General features: G+C 41.9%; 1 protein-coding gene across 1 annotated transcript; it reads left to right on the top strand.

Moving 5' to 3' along the window:
• Nucleotides 1-15,453: 15,453 nt before the first annotated feature.
• On the top strand, nucleotides 15,454-17,516 carry LOC133900249 (probable inactive methyltransferase Os04g0175900). The gene is made up of 4 exons (XM_062341361.1): nucleotides 15,454-15,497; nucleotides 16,504-16,667; nucleotides 16,809-16,873; nucleotides 17,039-17,516. Exons 1-4 carry the CDS (start codon nucleotides 15,454-15,456, stop codon nucleotides 17,336-17,338), a joined length of 573 nt encoding a protein of 190 aa, XP_062197345.1. The 3' UTR covers nucleotides 17,339-17,516.
• Nucleotides 17,517-17,743: the final 227 nt, after the last annotated feature.

The following is a 17,743-nucleotide window of genomic DNA, read 5'->3' on the forward strand; positions in this document are numbered from 1 at the left end:
CAATCAAAGCATGTGCCCACTTTCCAATTCTACCACTCAAAATCAGCTTTTGCAACATGTACTTAATAACATCGGTTTGGCATGAAACCACACAAGTACTAAAAAGCAAATAAGTCTCAACTTGGTGCAAGCATAATATAAAGATAAACATAATTTTTCAATAAACACATACCTTGTTTTCGCATCCAAGAGATGTTGACTCAAATAAGTGATCGCGTATTCTTTCCCTTCGCTTTCTTCTGTAAGAACAACACCTATTACCGTCTCTTGTGAAGCAACATATAGCCGAAATGGAATCCCGGCCTTGGGTGCCTTTAACACGGGAGGTGATGACAAATAGTTTTTGATGTCATCAAAAGCTTGTTGCTGTTCTGGCCCCAAGTAAAATCGGCTTCTTTCTTTAACCGAAGTATGGGATTTAAAGCACTAATCTTGTCGGATAAGTTAGATATGAAACACCTCAAATAATTGACCTTTCCTAGAAATTTTTTAAAGTAGAACCAGCATTCTTTAAACCAAATGTCATAACAACCCATTCAAATAAACCAACAAAACCAGGGCAATGGAATGCCATTTTAGGCAGATCTTCTTCGGCCTTGAAAATTTGATTATAGCCCGCATTACCATCCAAAAAACTAATAACTCTATGACCTGAAGCATCATTAATCAACATATCAGCGATAGGCATAGGATATTCATCTTTAGGAGTAGCTTTATTTAAATCTCTAAAATCAATGCACACTCTCAAATTATCACTATTTTTCTTCTCAACTAGGACAATATTAGATATCCATTCAGCATATCTACAAGGACGAATAAACTCCGCAGCGAGCAATTGGCTTATTTCTTCTTTGATTCGCCCATACATATTATGATAAATCTTTCTAGCCGGTTGTTTGTGAGGTCTAAAAAACCCAACTTTATGGGAAGCCGATGCTCTACAAGCTCACAGCTAAGTCCCGGCATCTCATGATACTCCCAAGCGAAACAATCGATATATTCTTTGCGTAATGCAATCATTTCACCTTTTTGAACATCATGCATGTTTTTATTCACAAAATGTCAGCCTAGGAACAGTACCATCTCCGATATCTACCTCTTCTAATGGATCAGTCGACGAAAAACCTTGTCCTAGCTTTTCTATCTCATCAAAATCTTCAATAGTCTCACAAATATCGTTCTTTTTAGACCGATATTGCTCCACATGCTGTTGCAACCATTCTAAATTATTTTGTTCATTCATTTATAACATTGCATTGCTAAGCCAAGATGAAGAAATTGGTTGTACAGACACGGGTACAAAACCATCTCTAGTAGCACTAAGAAAATCATATCCCGAAAGGCCTTGACCTGAAAAACATTGTACATTCCCATGTTGCCAATCTACCGAAGCATCGGCCAAAGCAACAAAAGCCGATGTATCCACATGTACAACCTCTATTTCATCATCTACCCATTGAGTCACGGCCTAATAAAATGTTGTAGTTACCTTGCACGTCGGTGACAAAAAAGGCCGTAGGGACCGTCTTGCTCCCAACGGTGAGCTCCATGGAAATTATGCCCTTTGCCTCCGTAGGCTCGCCGGTGAAGCCATTAAGTACCAAGTTTGTCTTTACGAGCTCTTTGTCTTCTTTTCCTAGCTTCTTGAAAACTGAATATGGCATTAGATTCACGGTGGCTCCACCATCCAGTAGCATTCTTGAAATTGGCCTTCCTTTAATATGCCCCTTGACATACAATGGTCTCAAATGTTGGCTCCACTCTTTGGGTTTTTCAAATATAGCTTCCTTCGGACCAAGATTTAGTTGATCAACCTCTTCATCAATAGCCCGAAACTCCGAAGGTAAAATAAAAACCACATTGATATCCATATTATCATGTGGCGGAATGCCATCTCTAATAATTGAAGAATCTTATATCATATCATCTTCATCATCACTATATGTTACAATAGCCTCTATGACTTGCTTTACTCTCCATTCTTGCCGAAAAGGCACCATTGGCTTGATTTCATTGAATACTTGATCTCTCACCTTTTCAGCTTGTGCTTCTCCCAACTCTTGCTTGCGTAACCTTTGTAGCCTCCTCTTTTGGGAATGTGAGAGACCCCTAGGACACCATGGTGGCTTCAGCTTAGTCCCGGGCAGCACGGACTTCTCCTTTTCAACCTTCCAATCGTTAACCTAGCGATCGGCTTTGAACTAGAAGTGGCTTCTTGAACATTTGGCGCCATGGGTTGTTGTACTGCTGTAAGTGGCACCTCCTTCAGCTCAAGATCATTACCAACCACTCCTACAACTTCCACTTTGTTGTTGCCACTTCATCCGTCATTAGCCGATTGATTTTGCATTTTGCTCTTATCAACAACCAGCTGTTTTTCTTTCTGTTCCAGATCTGATTCCTCATTAGAAACACTCATGTTCTTCACACAATATACCTTCTTAACATGTCTCCCATCCCTCCTATCATTTGACTAATTTTTGGGATCAAACCGGTCTTGTTTAGGACGAGATTGTTTGTCAAACGCCAAAGGTCGTGGTGCTATCCACCCTGGGTGAAACGGTGCAAATGACATAGAAGGTGGTGCCCAAGGTGCACACCAGCCCCACGGCAGACATGGAGGAAAAACCATCGTAGGAGACCTCCAAACGAAGGGAACAGAGCTGCTGCAATATTATCCTCTTATTGCCTCCTCCTCCCTTCAAACTCACGCTTCGGAGGTGACCTTGGACACTTAAGAGCATTGGGCTTTTTGCCTCTTTTTTGGCCGGCCTTGCCACTCTCATACTTAGTCAAAAGTGTATCAAATTTAAGTTTTGGCTTCTCATGCTTCTTGATAGCCTTGTTCTTATCTTCATTCACTTTCCAACGTCCAATTTCTGGACTTTTTGGCTTGATCATCTTTGGGCTTACATTATTATCACCAATGATCACACTCGTACCTTTAGTCGATTCGGCTTGAGACGGCCGAACCAAGACCCTCTTCCCTTCAAAGTTCATCATGTTGACGGGGAATGGATCATTATCTAGCTTCACCTTAGAATTTTTAGCAAACTTCAATCGTCCTTCATTAATGGCCGATTGAACCTATCGACGGAAAATATTGCAATCATTAGTAGCATGAGAATATGAATTATGCCATTTACAATATGCACGTTTCTTAATCTTCTCAAGTGATGGAATAACATGATTAGGAGAAAAACTAATTTGCTTTTCTTGTAACAAGAGATCAAATATCCTATCACATTTAGTGACATCGAATGTGAATTTCATCTCTTCTTGTCTATTCTTTTGTGGAGTCAGCTTCAATGCGGAACACACGAATGGCTTAGATCTGGACTTCCATGTCCATTCGGCTAAACACACGTCTACGCTATCATCATCTGACAAATCGTCCTCATATTCAACTGCATTAACACCCGGACGATCCACCTTGTGTTTTTGACTAAACCTTCGAACCTTTCTATGTTCTTTCGCACGGTTTTCTTGAGCCAGAGCCTGCAGAAAAACTTGATTCATTTCTGAAAATTCTTGCCCCTCTAACCTCTCTTTGATGTGTGCATGCAACCCGGCAAAAGCTAACTCAGCTAGATCCCTGTCGGAGAGTGAAACATTGAAACATCAGTTTTTAGTATCTCTAAATCTTCTAATGTATGCAGAAACAAACTCATTATACTTTTGTGTAACCCATGTCAAATGAATTAACCTCAACTCTGTGTCTCTACTATAAAAGTATTCACGAAACTTTTGCTCAAGTTGCACCCATGTATAAATAGAATTAGGTGCAAGCGAAGTAAACCAAGTAAATGCATTGCTGGAAAGTGATAAAGGAAATAAACATAAATGACAGGCATCGCTAATACTGGCTTCACGACATTGTGCAAGAAATTACCCTATGTGTTCCATTGTGGTTCTACTATCCTCCCTTTAAACTTGACAAAATCAGGAACCTTAAACTCACAGGGATATGGAATCATATCATAATAATTAGGATATGGCTTTTGATAAACATGTGCCCTCCCTTTAGGTTCTACCCCAAAGTGCTCCCTCAAAAGACTAGCCATCTCCTCTCTAATGCTCTCACGTCTCATAGGTTGTTCGGCCATAGGCCGAATAGGATATGCACTACTTTGTGGAATGCTTTGCGGAGGCACTACGAGCTGGGCATGTGTAGTATCTGGTGGAGACACATTGAAGTAAGTATCCGGCAATAAACCATAAGGGATCCTGGTACCTTGTGGAGGTATGGGAGGTGTGCTATACGCCACGGTATTGTATGGAACTAGCGGCATGCTTGCTGAAATTTCAGTAGCTTGGTTATTAACTATGTATGGAATTGAACTAGTTATGCTAGATGAACTGCTTGGAACCGAAAAAACAAATGACGAAACCTCCGGTTTATTAGTATTCAATGTATTAAACGGAGGTATTGCCACATTGATCCGGCTTTGAATTTGTCGCACCGGCATGTTTTGTTGCGTAGGTGTGGGTGTCATAAATTGTGCCGATGAACTAAATGGGACATGCTGAAATTTGTCATAGTTATTAGGATTTGAAGTGCTAGCATCAAATGACAAAGGATATTTCAATATGTCCTTAATGCTTTGCATGCTGTCCTTAATGCTTTGCACGTCAAAAGCTATAGAATCACAACGCCTATTAAGAGATTGATCTAAACCCTGAGCTAAATATCAATATTATTACTCACAGCAGCTCCTCAGGACTGATCAACAGTATGCACAATGTATTCTTGCAAAGCATGGGGAACATTACTTACATTGGGCTTTACCTGAACTTGGTCGGCGGGTGGTGGAGAGTCTTCTTTCTTGAACATGCCTTGCTGAGTCTTCACATAGCGTGAAAGGAGCTGTTGCCGATGTCGTTCCACCTCGGTGTCGAGTGCCAAACGCGTCTCTTCTTGCAACTCATCGTAGAACACCATTATGATGTTGTCTTTGTTGATCTCCGAAGTAGACATGGCTAGGGTTTCAGAATTCAGCCAAGAGATAGCCAAAAAACTTTGTCCCCAGCGGAGTCGCCAATTTGTGTTGGTGCGGAATTGGGCAACACCTCGCCAACATGCATCTGTCAAGGATACTTGTCACTTTTTGCAGCGACGCGCGACTTGTCTACAGGCAAACAAGCAAAGGTTGTGACCGACAACCTTAGGGATCGCCGCCCGGACAATTTATGACCAAATCGATAAAGAACTACCACCTGAACCATAGGGATTCAAAATAGCAGCGAAGAACTAATCCAAAATTGCCGGATAGTATAAACAAAATGAAAAGTAGATGCAATAGATGTGATTGATTGATGGATATGCAATCGGCCTCCACCCTCAACTATTTATAGGGGGAGTATGGTCTTGACCCTAGGGAATAGAAGTAGGACTCTATTCCAACCCTAAACACGTCTTGTTCAGCCAAAATCGCGAAAGAGATCCAAACAAATCCATGAATCTACCTCGATTCAGTTTCGGAGGGAACACCGGATGGTCCGGTGAGAACAAACTCCAGAGCACCAAACCATCCAGCGAGTTCACTCGTCCAAAACTCTAAGACTCGGTCTAACACACACCGGATATTCCGATGTCACATTTATATTCACCGAAGTATGTCACCGGACCAATATTTGCAGAGAGCAACTTTTGACAAGAGAGCATACCTGCCCTCACCGAATATTTCGGTGTACACCAGATACACTCACCAGACTAATATTTGCAGAGAACAATTTTTTTGCAAAGTTTTATTTTTAAACACACTGGAGGATCCGACGATCATCAAAGACCTCATCGGACACTTTTCACCAGAGAATTTTTTTTTTCTAAAAATCTTCTTCTTCTCACCAGATAGTCCGGTGATACCCCTAGAATCTCCACTGAACCATTTCTTCCAGAGAGCAAGTTTTTGGTGCAAATTGACCTTCTACATACCGGATAGTCCGGCATTTTCATCAGATCATTCACCGGACTATTTAATACAGAGAGCATATTTTACTGCACCAAATTTAAACTATAAACACCGAATAGTCTGGAGATGATACGACATTGATCACCGGACTATCCGGTGTATACAAAAAATCTAGTCGTGGCCATTTTTTGCCATCAGCAGGTTTTACTAAAAGGCCGTCGGTGTGTTGAGGACTCCTAGACACAAATAGTTTTTCTAAAGAACCGTCTGTGTGTTGTTGAATGAAACAAATAGCTATGTATAAAATACCGACTGTGTCTAGTAGCTGTCAACACACAATGGGTCTTTTATGAAAACCGCCTATGTGTTCTCGCTCTCAAATGACTAACCTCATAGTCTTATGTGATGAATATATTGGAACTTATTCTTTTGACCATTCCTACTCAATTGTTTCGACGATTATTTGGGCATCTATATGGCTTTAAATGAAAAGTTATCAACTACAAAGTAGGACATCTCATCGAGTTATACAATGCACATATAAAGTTTGTCTCCATCTAACTTTGAATGAAAAAGTTTATGTTCAATTTGTATAATGTTAAGTAAAACAACCATAACTTTTGCATACGAAGTCCGATTTCGACATTCAACCTCTACTTTCGAAGCTAATGAGAAGGCGCATCCCAAAAAACTAAAGATGTTAACACATGTATCATTTTTTACCCCCAAAAAGGCTCAAAAGTTCCTCGGTCGGATCAATCGAGAACGCCGCCAAGGCTTTAAGGCATCTCTTGTGTTACCGTGTGGCTGATTTTTATGCATTAATTAGTTATCAAAGAAGGTAAAAGACTAATGTGGCAAGCAATTTAAGAAGGAGATAAAAGGAAAGGTTGTTTCTTATGAAAGAAGTTAGCATTTTGAACAATCCTAGATGAAAGACATCGCCTGTGAGACAATTAATTGTCCTGGAAAACCTGAAGAAACTAGCAACGCACATGCATGCATTAAAAACTTATTTCTTAATAGCAATTTCTTACTCTCTCTCATCTTAAATATCACCTAAGAAATAAGACATTGAGAGTGGCCTAACGTGACAAATGTTAGTTGATCAGCCTAACGACAAATCAACAGTGACGTGCATATAGAGATGCTGCCAAGATCATCCCACATGAGATTAATTTGTTTGTTGCTACCATTCAGGCGATTGAAAATGGGTGTTCCCTCTGGCGACGAAGCTCAACCATCTATTTAATGGATAACTCTCATCTTATCTTCTTCCTTACGCTCGCGCAACCGCTCTTGTTCCCACAGTGCTCCCCTGACCCTCCTGCATCCAACCATCTCCAGCAGCGTTCCTGCCACTGGATTCATGCCTGCCACCCCCGCCGTGCTAACCGGGTTGGCATATTTCCCTGGGCATCCCTTTAAGCTCAGGAAGTATATCGGTGACCTCTGAAATCGTGGCCACTTACCTCCACTGCTAACTCCTCTGAAATTGACATCGCGTGAGAGATTGAGCTAGTTTTCATGCACCTCATAACTAGGAAGTGTGGATTAATTTATGGTAAACTAGTCGAGAATTATGTACATATGGTACGAGGGCTGAGATGAACCCATCAAAGAGCATCTCTCTCCTTGCATATGGGCATGCAATAAATAAATGCAAGGGCCCATATGCATCTCTGTGTTAATGTAAGTGATTCTGGTCAGAATTAAAGTCCAAATTTTAAAATGCTAGCGTACGTACATCTACACTACCAATACAACATCTCGGTGTGCTCCTATGCGCATGCATGCGCTGCCCTCACTACTGGATACAGTGAGCACTAGCAGGATCACTTTCAAGCGAGATTGTCGTCATAATCCTCTACTGGTTTCTAATGCATATTCAGATGTTCCAATAATCAGTGCTTTTTCCGACAATGGGGAAACCCCATTTCTATTACTGGGTAACAGAATAGTTCAGTACAGATCTTACATCAACAAATAGAACAGGAAAGCTAACTAGCAAAAGCAACAACTACATAACTAGAGAAAAGTAACTAGCTGATTACCAACTACTTGAAGCATAATAAAAGACAGGGGGCAGAAAAGATGAAACAAGTGCATAAAATATCTGTAAATGGCCTAGAACAGGAAAGGCCTAACTTGAGCCAGATAGCAACTCCAACTTCATCAAGGCATCTGGAGGGGAGATCATCATGAAGGTATGATCAAACTTCTTCTTCATCCTCTATCTAATACTCATCCTCAACTTGTGGAACACCAGGGAGGTGCAACAGTTGATTGCTGGAGGGGGGAGGTTGTGCACCCGAGGGTGTCATCCCCGATGCTAGGGCCTCACTGCCTAGGGTCATCTCCGCTAATCGAGACTTGGCCTTGGCTGGAACGGGGTACGCCGGGTCCTCCGTGGTGACCACCTCTGCGCCTTTGGAGCGGGGTTTGAGTTTTGAGGCATTGTCCTCATATGACCTCACACTCCATCTAGAGGCATTGAGCGCCTTCACCTCCTCCTTGTCTCTCCTTAGGAGTGGGGAGATCGAGCTATCTTTGGCTCAGAAGTTGTCAGGGGAGGTGGCAGAGCATCTGAAAGTTGTAGCATGGCACGTATATCGGTGTTAAGGCGTCTTTCGGGATTCCAACCCATTGGTTGCTAACATTATTTTATTCTTTACTGCAATTGGTAGCAATTGCTCGGGGCGAAGGCGCTGGAGCATTCACAATGTTGGGACCTCATGGCGGCCAACGAGGCCACCAGCGAAGATGCCTCCGTCTCGCCTTGGCGAAGGCTGATAAGCAAGCAGAGGCCACGGAGGGCTGCCTACAGGAGGACGTGATGCACCAGGAGCATATGGAGGAGGTGGCTCGGGAGTCCACTGAAGCCCACCGTGCCATATAGGAAATGGCTCAAGAGACTATCGAAGCCCATCATTCAGTGGAGGAGTGAACTCGAGAGACTCTTGAAGCCGATCGTTTGGCAGAGGAGTCTATCAACGCAGATATTTACAGGTTGTGTTGCCGCAGAAGGTGCGACACAATATCTCTGGATTGCTGTGGCTGAGGCTCAGCGAGAGCGTGGGGATGCCTGTGCCACTTAGGACGTCCTGTGTGCTAAGCATCAAAGCTTGGCTGGGTACTTGACGGAGGCGGCCCAGGCCATCGAGAAGGCCCTGGGAGGCCTCGGGGCCTAGGGCCGACCATTACCCTCTGAACTAGACACCCTGAGCCTTATGCTCTGTTGGCTCTGTTCTACTACCATGGTGACATCCACCACCGCCGAGGCCTTCACCAGGTCTAGCGTCCATGTGGCTTTGGTGTTTTAGTTGGCCCTGCTGCATTGCACAGAGTGCAACCAACTTGAGGTGCTGAAGCAGCCGGTCTCTGACTCTGTGTTGGAAGCCCTCCGACGTGAGGAGCCCCTATTATGCGCGTTTGTCCAATCTTCCAAAGGTAACATGATAAGTCGATTGGTGGAGTTTCTACGTTGATGATCCAAAGGCTCGAACAGAACAGATCGAGAACCCTCGCAACCACTACTCCGTGGTTATCAACCGTGCCAAGACGTGGTTGACCTCGCCAAGAAGGCTTTTCCTGCAAGTAAATTGAGAACACAAGCAAGAACAGGTAGATGCAATCTGAATATTACTAATTACCAATGAAGTACTCAAGTTTGGGGTTCAACAAACTGATAAATGGCGAAACTATCTAAAACAGAATAATCTAAGCTAAACATGAGCCTAAACTATGATGGCTACTGCATATATATAAGAGGGGATATGAGGAGGTCGACGTAGGGTTGTGCAACCATAGAACGAAGCATCCACAACCTGGACTCTGACCCCGACATGATTACAAGACACAATAGGGTCCAAAACATTGATGCAACACCTTATTCCTTCGACTCTAACTAAACTATAAGGAATATTTGGTCGAGCATAGATCCATTGGAAAGGGCTCGACATAAGCTTTCCAGCAAGTCCAAGAACGCCTAAAATGGACTTCGTATGAGAGAGTTATGCCCATTTTGCTGACGTTTTATCTTGAGACTTGACCACGACCACGACTTCGACTAGAGCTCAGCCTCGAGTCCGAGTAGACTTGGCCTTCGAGGGGTGACATCCAGGTAAGATTGTAGTGCTTCTTCCACGTTCCTAAGCAATAAAATATCATAAGAATTTAGTAGTAATCCATCCAAGGATACATGAATAGCGAGAAACGAGTTCACCTAGTGGTCTAATTGTCGTGCACGTGCTCTTTTAATTGGACCTTCTATGATTTGAGGATTATTGGCGGTATTGATCGTATCTGAAGGAGCCATGGGCTCATTATCCTCCCCATCTTGAATTGGATTCGTTCTCGACTCAAGCTTGTCTTCTTCTCCTAAGTAGGGCTTTAAATCTGAAATGTTAAATGTGGGGCTAACCCCAAAATCTATAGGTAGGTCCAATTTGTATGCATTGTCATTGATTATCTCAATTATCTTAAATGGTCCATCAGCCGTAGACATCAACTTTGATTTTCTTAGTTCTGGAAATCTATCCTTCCTCAAATGCAACCAAACTAAATCACCCCGTTCAAATTTTATTTCCATCCTACCTTTACTTCCATCAATCCTATACTTTTCAAGCATGCTCTCTATATTCTTTCTACTTGTATCATGCAACTTAAAAATAAATTCAGCATGTTCCTTAGCATCTAAATTAAGTCTTACAAAAGTAGGCAAAGGTAGTAAATCAATAGGAGCACGGGGATTAAATCCATACACTACCTGGAACAAACTTACCTTGGAAGTAGAGTGTACTGTGAGGAACCATCCAAACAATATTCTAATTAATCATTAGGAGGATCATTATTCATAAATACAACCTCAATGATTAACCATAATACCATCCCGGTAGTCCTGGCACGTATTTTATGCCCAAGATCGGAACACATGCCTTTCCAACATGTACATCACAACATAGCTAAAAAAAGAGCGAGTAATTAAAGTTATATTACAAGTGCTTAAGCATGCAACCATTTGCAACAGTTTACACAAAGAGGAAATACGCAGCAGAAGATTAAAACCTTAACAACAACAAAAGGAGAGTGGAGTCATATGCCCTTAGGCTCCACCCCAAAAGCTACGACTCACTAGAGTAGGATGCACTACTCCGACCCACCACCTGCATCGACAGGCACGAAGTAGCCAAACACCGCATCACCCTCACCAGTAGAACCTAAAAACGCAGGCATGAGTACGAAGACACTCACAAGACTTAAACCATATAGAGCACATATACATAGCTCAACTCCAAGGATTATGCATTGAACTGTTAGCAAGAGTAGACCACAAGGTTAATTAAAACATATGCGATAAGCAACCTAGACACATATGTGTGAGCATCTATACTTAACTCAAAAACAACTACCTTTCTACCCTGCAAACCACAACTTGAACATGTATGTATAGGAACCATATCATCTCATCAACAAAATCTACCAACCATTTTTATCATACCATTAACTTATCCCACATTTGTAAACTCTATAATCGATGCAAATGAAACAATAGCATGCTCATGACCGAGAGCATCACTGCTGGTTGGTGGCTAGAGCCAGCAATGATAGTATCACTGCCAGCTTGTAGCTAGAGCCAGTAGTGATAGTGGATGACAGCTTATTTTAAAAAATTCATAACTTTTTCATACGAAATCGGATGGAGACAAACTTTATATCAAAACTGTAGCCCTCGATGAGATCTACAACAATGAGCTGAAAACTTTTTCTTTTGATATCATTTAGATATCCCAATAATCGTTTGAAGTTTTATATAGAAGATGTCAAAAGGATTGCATATGCTAATGGTATCACCAGTGCTTATGTGGTGGGACGGTAAGGACATATTGCGCGAGCTGAGAGGTTCTGAGTTTGAGTGCCATAAACCACGCGTGCGCATATATCACGTGAAAAATCGCGTGACTTGTGACTTGTGACTTCCGACGGCGCAGGGGTTCCTCGGGTGCAATTTTTTTATTTTTCCAACCCCAAAAAGATCGATTCAGCGCCCAACTATCACTGTCGGCTAAAGCCTTCAGCCGGCAGTGATAACCCCTTCACTGCCGGTCCCTAGACCGAGAGTGATAGTCGGGGACTATCATTGCCTGTTGCCCACTGTTGGCTCCAAAACCGGTAGTGAAACCCCTTTATGGGCCGACAGTGAAGGGGCTTTTTGTAGTAGTGGACCATATTGTAATTTAATTTATGATTAAATGACTATCGTATGGTCACTTTGTATTCGATGCTGAGTCACGACAGAGGTGTTGTTATTTCATGGTTAAGGCTGAATCGTGTGGTCACTTCATGTATAAAGTCTAAGTCACGATAGAGGTGCTGTGCTGGTTGCAAGGTGTTGTCATTTCATGCTTAAAGCTGCGGCGTGTGGTCACGTTGTATTCGTAACGTTGGATTTTGTACCCGATCATGTAACGTTGGATTTTGTTTCCACAGTAATAGTAGTAGGGTCAGTAATGCACATGGTTTTGATTTTGAAAGTTCAGTAGGACGGCCACACCCTACATTCCATTGTAATTTCCTGCCTTCTGATACCCATTTCGCCCTTGTGTAGCGAAAATAGACCTATTAGGTCATGATTGTGATTTTGGTGATTAATGACAACATATTCATTGGGACTAACATGTTTGTCAAAAATATATGTTAGTAGGTCTCATAGATGCAATACATCAAGAAGCCACCGCAGTCGGGACAAAGTTTATTGAATTAGAGAAGTCCTAGGAGAATTGACCTCGCCGGATAGTCTGATGCTCTGTGCGTTGAACTCAATGGAGTATTTCTAACAAAGGGGGAGAAGGCTGATGACCTCACTGGATAGTCTGGTGATATACACTGTGTAACACCGGAGCATTTCTTACAGAGAAGAATGTGAGTACAGAAAACTGAAGATCAAGCTACCGAAATGTCCGGTGCTTGGTTTGTGCACACCGGAGCATTTCTTGCAGAAACGACTGCAATTGCTGAAGAATGAAGATTAACTCATAGAATAGTCCGATGATCACAGAGATAGTTGCACCGGAGCATTTCTAGGGAAAAGAAGAGAATGTTTAACTCCCCAGATGGTCCAGTATGAATGGAATGAACACCGGATGAATGCAACAGAGCATCTTACACATAGAGGCTGCAAAGGCTTGGATTGCTTAAGATAACTCACCGGAAGGTCTGGTGATGGATTTGAAGGCACACCAGAGTGTCCGGCTAGTTTCTAAGGTTGTACTTACCGAATAATCTGGTGTTAGTACTACTATTCTCACCGGATCATCTGGTGTTAACAACTTTTTTGAGCCGTTGGAAAAAAGGCTAGTTAGCATTTTTGAGGCTATAAATACCTCTCCACTCAGTCATTTGACATACGACATGCTGCTGGAGTCTAAAGGAAGCTCATATACACTTAAGAAGACATCCAAGCCACCAAAGTGCTTAAAGGGATCATCCAAGGCAATTAAACACAAGATTAGAGAGTGTCTAGTGCTTATAGGCCTAGAGTGAGTTGTACCTAGGTGCTGCAGCTTGAAGAATGGTCCAAGGAGTGATCCTAGCTTATATTGAGTGGTACGTCGGCACCTTGGAGTCTTGATGACTCATCAGCGTCTTGGGGCTTAGTGGCTCAAGCTTGTTGACCCTCCGACTTGGTGTGGAGCGGCGGCAAGACATGTGTACGGGGACGCAAAGACCCTTGCCTTGATGGCTTAAGCTCCGAAATGATCACGATGGCAAGTGACCTGAAGAGAGGTTAGTGGTTAGACCTTGCCTCGGTAGCTTGGTGGCTCATCGTGCTTAAGACCTTGTCTTGGTCACTTGGTAGCTCAAGAGTTGTGACCAGAAGAGACTTGGTGACGAGGAGCATATCTTTTGTGGAGCTCCAACAAGGATTAGGGGTGATATTAATGCAATTGATATCACGGGATAAAAATCCCTTGTGCCGAGTTTGTCTCTCTATCTTATTTATGTTTCCGCATTTACATACTTGTAATTTATCTTGCTAGAGTATGTTGCAATCCTCTTGAGCGGTAGAGTAGACACACTGGATAAACTTAGAGCATATTTACATAGAAATTGAGATAGGTTTATCTTGTGAAGTTTTTAGAACCAATTTATTTTAGGTTTCTAAGTTTCCTAATTCAACACCCTCTTAAGATGTCACCGTTCCTCACACCTTGCCACACAACATCGCCTCGAAGACGTGCTAATGGTTACCAACAATATGAACTCCCGTCCATGCACATCACCGGTCGGCAATGTTGGAATGCCTCGATCATACAGCAGAACAGCCAGAACACCCGCTGAAGGACTCGATCTCCATCCTAATTACCAAAATCATGAATACCAATGCAGGTGTCCGGGTTCCTACCCTGAATAACCTCTAGCAGTGAAGGTAAGTTGTGGTATGAGTCCTTATAAGTACCAAACCTCTTCTCTAACACCTTCTATTTTGCTCTCCATGCCATGTCATATGAAATCTCATACCCAAATTTGGTGTTGATAACATGCATAACTCCGAAAAGAGACATACTAGTCTTCTTCACAATCTCTGAGTACATCACATTTGCAACATAATCAGCGTTCATGCTCCTGTGCGTGCGCAGATGTCGGCTCAAGCTGCAAGTATGTGGCTCAACAATAGATACTAACCATATTGTTTCACACCTCGGTAAGAATCCATGAACTCGCCAAGTGCAACCTTGAGATAACATTTGACACCGTTTGTCTGAGGATTATATATTACCACCCTGAACTCCCTCACCTCTGAGAAAAACCATCCCTTCATTGCATGATGAAGATAGACCTTGTCATGAAACATCTGACCTTTGGTCACCACAATAGAATCATACTCCTGTGCCGACTCGTGTCCATTGTTCACCGTCAACTTCTCCAAAGCAAAATTCGACCATTCTTCTGGGATTCCTGCACCTAATTTCACAAATGTGCAGAACTCTTCGTTATTTGCCTCTATCTGGTCCACTAATGCCTCGTCATGCTCTCCCTAATCAGCATGCATCATGGCCTGATCTTCTTCTCCATCATTACGTTATTCTCTTGCAGTCTGTATCTCAACTAGTGCAGTGGTCTGCATGGGTACTTCTGGAACTGCACTCTCCTGCACCTCCTCATAAACAACATTTTCACCAACAACTTCTACGGTGCTAGATCCAACTTTTGTGGATCCAACATCGCTTGATTCTACAAGGATACAGCGGGAAAAACTACATCTCAACCCAGTGACACAAATTGGTGTCATTGCTTTGAGCATGTAACCTCCAAGAGCTCCCACTGCTAGCGGTTTCTCGACATCTAGGAATCATAACCTTCACCGCCAACCACTGATGTGTCGTACTAAGTTATAGCAGATTATAGAACCAACCTAACACTTGGGACCGCCGAATCTCTCCTGAACTCTATAATTCTGTGTCCATATACTGGAAGTCACTCAGATCCACTCCACTGTCACAATGCATATCCTGGGTTGTAGAAAACCATGAACCCAACTATGGTCGACATTCCTGATTCAACAATCATACTATACTCTGTCAGGTTAAATAATTGTAATCAACATACAACAGTTACGACCACAAATTCTATTCAACCTCATCACTTTTATTCTACATAACCATCAAATGTCATCATTAACATACTCTTTCTGTTGACACTATATCATTCTAAATGTATTGCTTAAAAAAACAATTACTCCATTTATATTCTAAATATCCTACAACTATGAAATATTTGTACTACGTATTTATAACAATTGGACTTCATACTACTAAAGATTGAAAAATTACAAACTATGTATGCTCTATGCTAAATTATCTATTCTATACGTATCTAAATTTCTCTGTCCTAAATTCTAAATGAATCATATTTTCCTCCTTCCAATCTAAATATAATACTATGACATCCACAACAATTCAAATATGCAATTCCTACATCGACAAAAATATTTACGTCTAATAATATCAAATTTTTAAATCATATTAAATAACATATTTTAACTCTACATTACCAAAATATCTGAACTTTTCCAACTACTCTACATTTCCTCAGTGACTATACTATATTTTCTATATATAGCTAATTTCCGAACCATACCTACTCTACTCTAAATTTCATATCCTTATTCTTCTAAATTATCTACTCTACTCGACATTTCTCTATCTATTTTTCTAAGTATTTCTAACACTAAATTATCTAAATATTCAATTTCTTTTTAAATATTCTACATTGCCGAAATACCTCAAACTATTCTAACCTAAATTTTCAAACTATACTAAATATTCTACCTAAGTATACTAATTTTCTACTTATTGCCAATTTTCGAACTAGATCTACTATATTCTAAATTTCCTATCTTAACTTTCTAATTTTTCTATTCTATTCTACATTTTTCCTACTCTATTCTAAATATTGTATACTAATTTTTCTTGCTCTATTCTAACTATTTAGTATTATTTCTTAAAAAAAATGCAAGATCCTCACCGCCAGCGTCGGGTTGCTCCCCACCGGTTTAGGCCACCGCACATCGCTAGCCGTTGAAGCCTAGCCATCGCTCGTCGGTCCCCCAAGTGTTCGACGGCGTCGGCGTGCTTGTCGACGTTGGCGGGGGCACCGGTGCCACCCTGGCGATGATCGCAAACCGGTACAAGCACATCAGGGGCATCAACTTCGACATGTCCCATGTCATCTCTGAAGCTCCATCGCTTCCAGGTAATCATTAATTTATTTGGTACTTGAGTTGACTATGAAAAAAAAACCAGCGAACAGTTTCTGCTAGAACAGAAGTTTGCTGAAATGATTGTGGCTACGAGTGGTACTAGTGTTGTGCTGAAGTTTTGATCTCGTGTACAGGCGTGGAACATGTAGCTGGAAGTTGGTTTGATAGCATACCCACTGGAGATGCAGTTTTTATGAAGGTATGTTTCCTGATACAAGAGTTTTCCTCTTCGCAATTTCTGAGCAGTCTGAAATGCTTCGTTCTGGTCCAACTAAATGGTTCTTCATTTTAACACTTTCTCGGCTTCGCGATATAAGTCGATAAAATACAACATCAATTAATTCGTGCATGTATGCTTGTGCAGTGGATCCTCCATATGCAAAACGACGAGGACTGCATCAAGATCCTGAAGAACTGCCACCGAGCTCTCCCGGACAAGGGGAAGGTGATTGTCGTGCAGAGCGTCCTGCCGGAAACCCCGGAGTCGACTCCAGCTGCACGGGATTCCTTCACCATGGATATAATCATGCTTGTCAACTTCAATGGTGGGAAGGACAGGACGGAGCAGGAGTACGCCAAGCTTGCCAGGGATGCTGGCTTCGCGGGCGCCTTCCGGTCAACCTACATATTCTGCAACATTTACGCTCTCGAGTTTACCAAGTAGCTATACTACTTGTCATGAATGAGAGCTGCTAGCTCACGTGCGTACGTATGATATGTTTGTATTCTCGAATAAGCCATAAATTTGTATATGGCATCTATCTATCTATCAATCTAGGACTCATTGTTTGGTTTCTGCCAGCAATAGATAATGCCTTCCACTTCTTTCCAATCAATTTTGTAATGCGGCCGGGAAGAGTCCGAATAAAATTATTTATAATATAGGCAGATTTCCAACTAAAGAACTATTAAACCATGTTGTTTACCATTGAAGCTCAAGTACGCAAGTCAAATAAAACAAAGATGTAAGGTCAATTTGTGTACGTAATCAGTAAGACAGATATGACACTAGCCACAAAGAATCATGTTAGGTGCCGATTTCATCTCCTAAGCAATAGATAATGCCTTC

Source organism: Phragmites australis, chromosome 19, assembly GCF_958298935.1.
Source record: "Phragmites australis chromosome 19, lpPhrAust1.1, whole genome shotgun sequence".
Classification (NCBI taxonomy): domain Eukaryota; kingdom Viridiplantae; phylum Streptophyta; class Magnoliopsida; order Poales; family Poaceae; genus Phragmites; species Phragmites australis.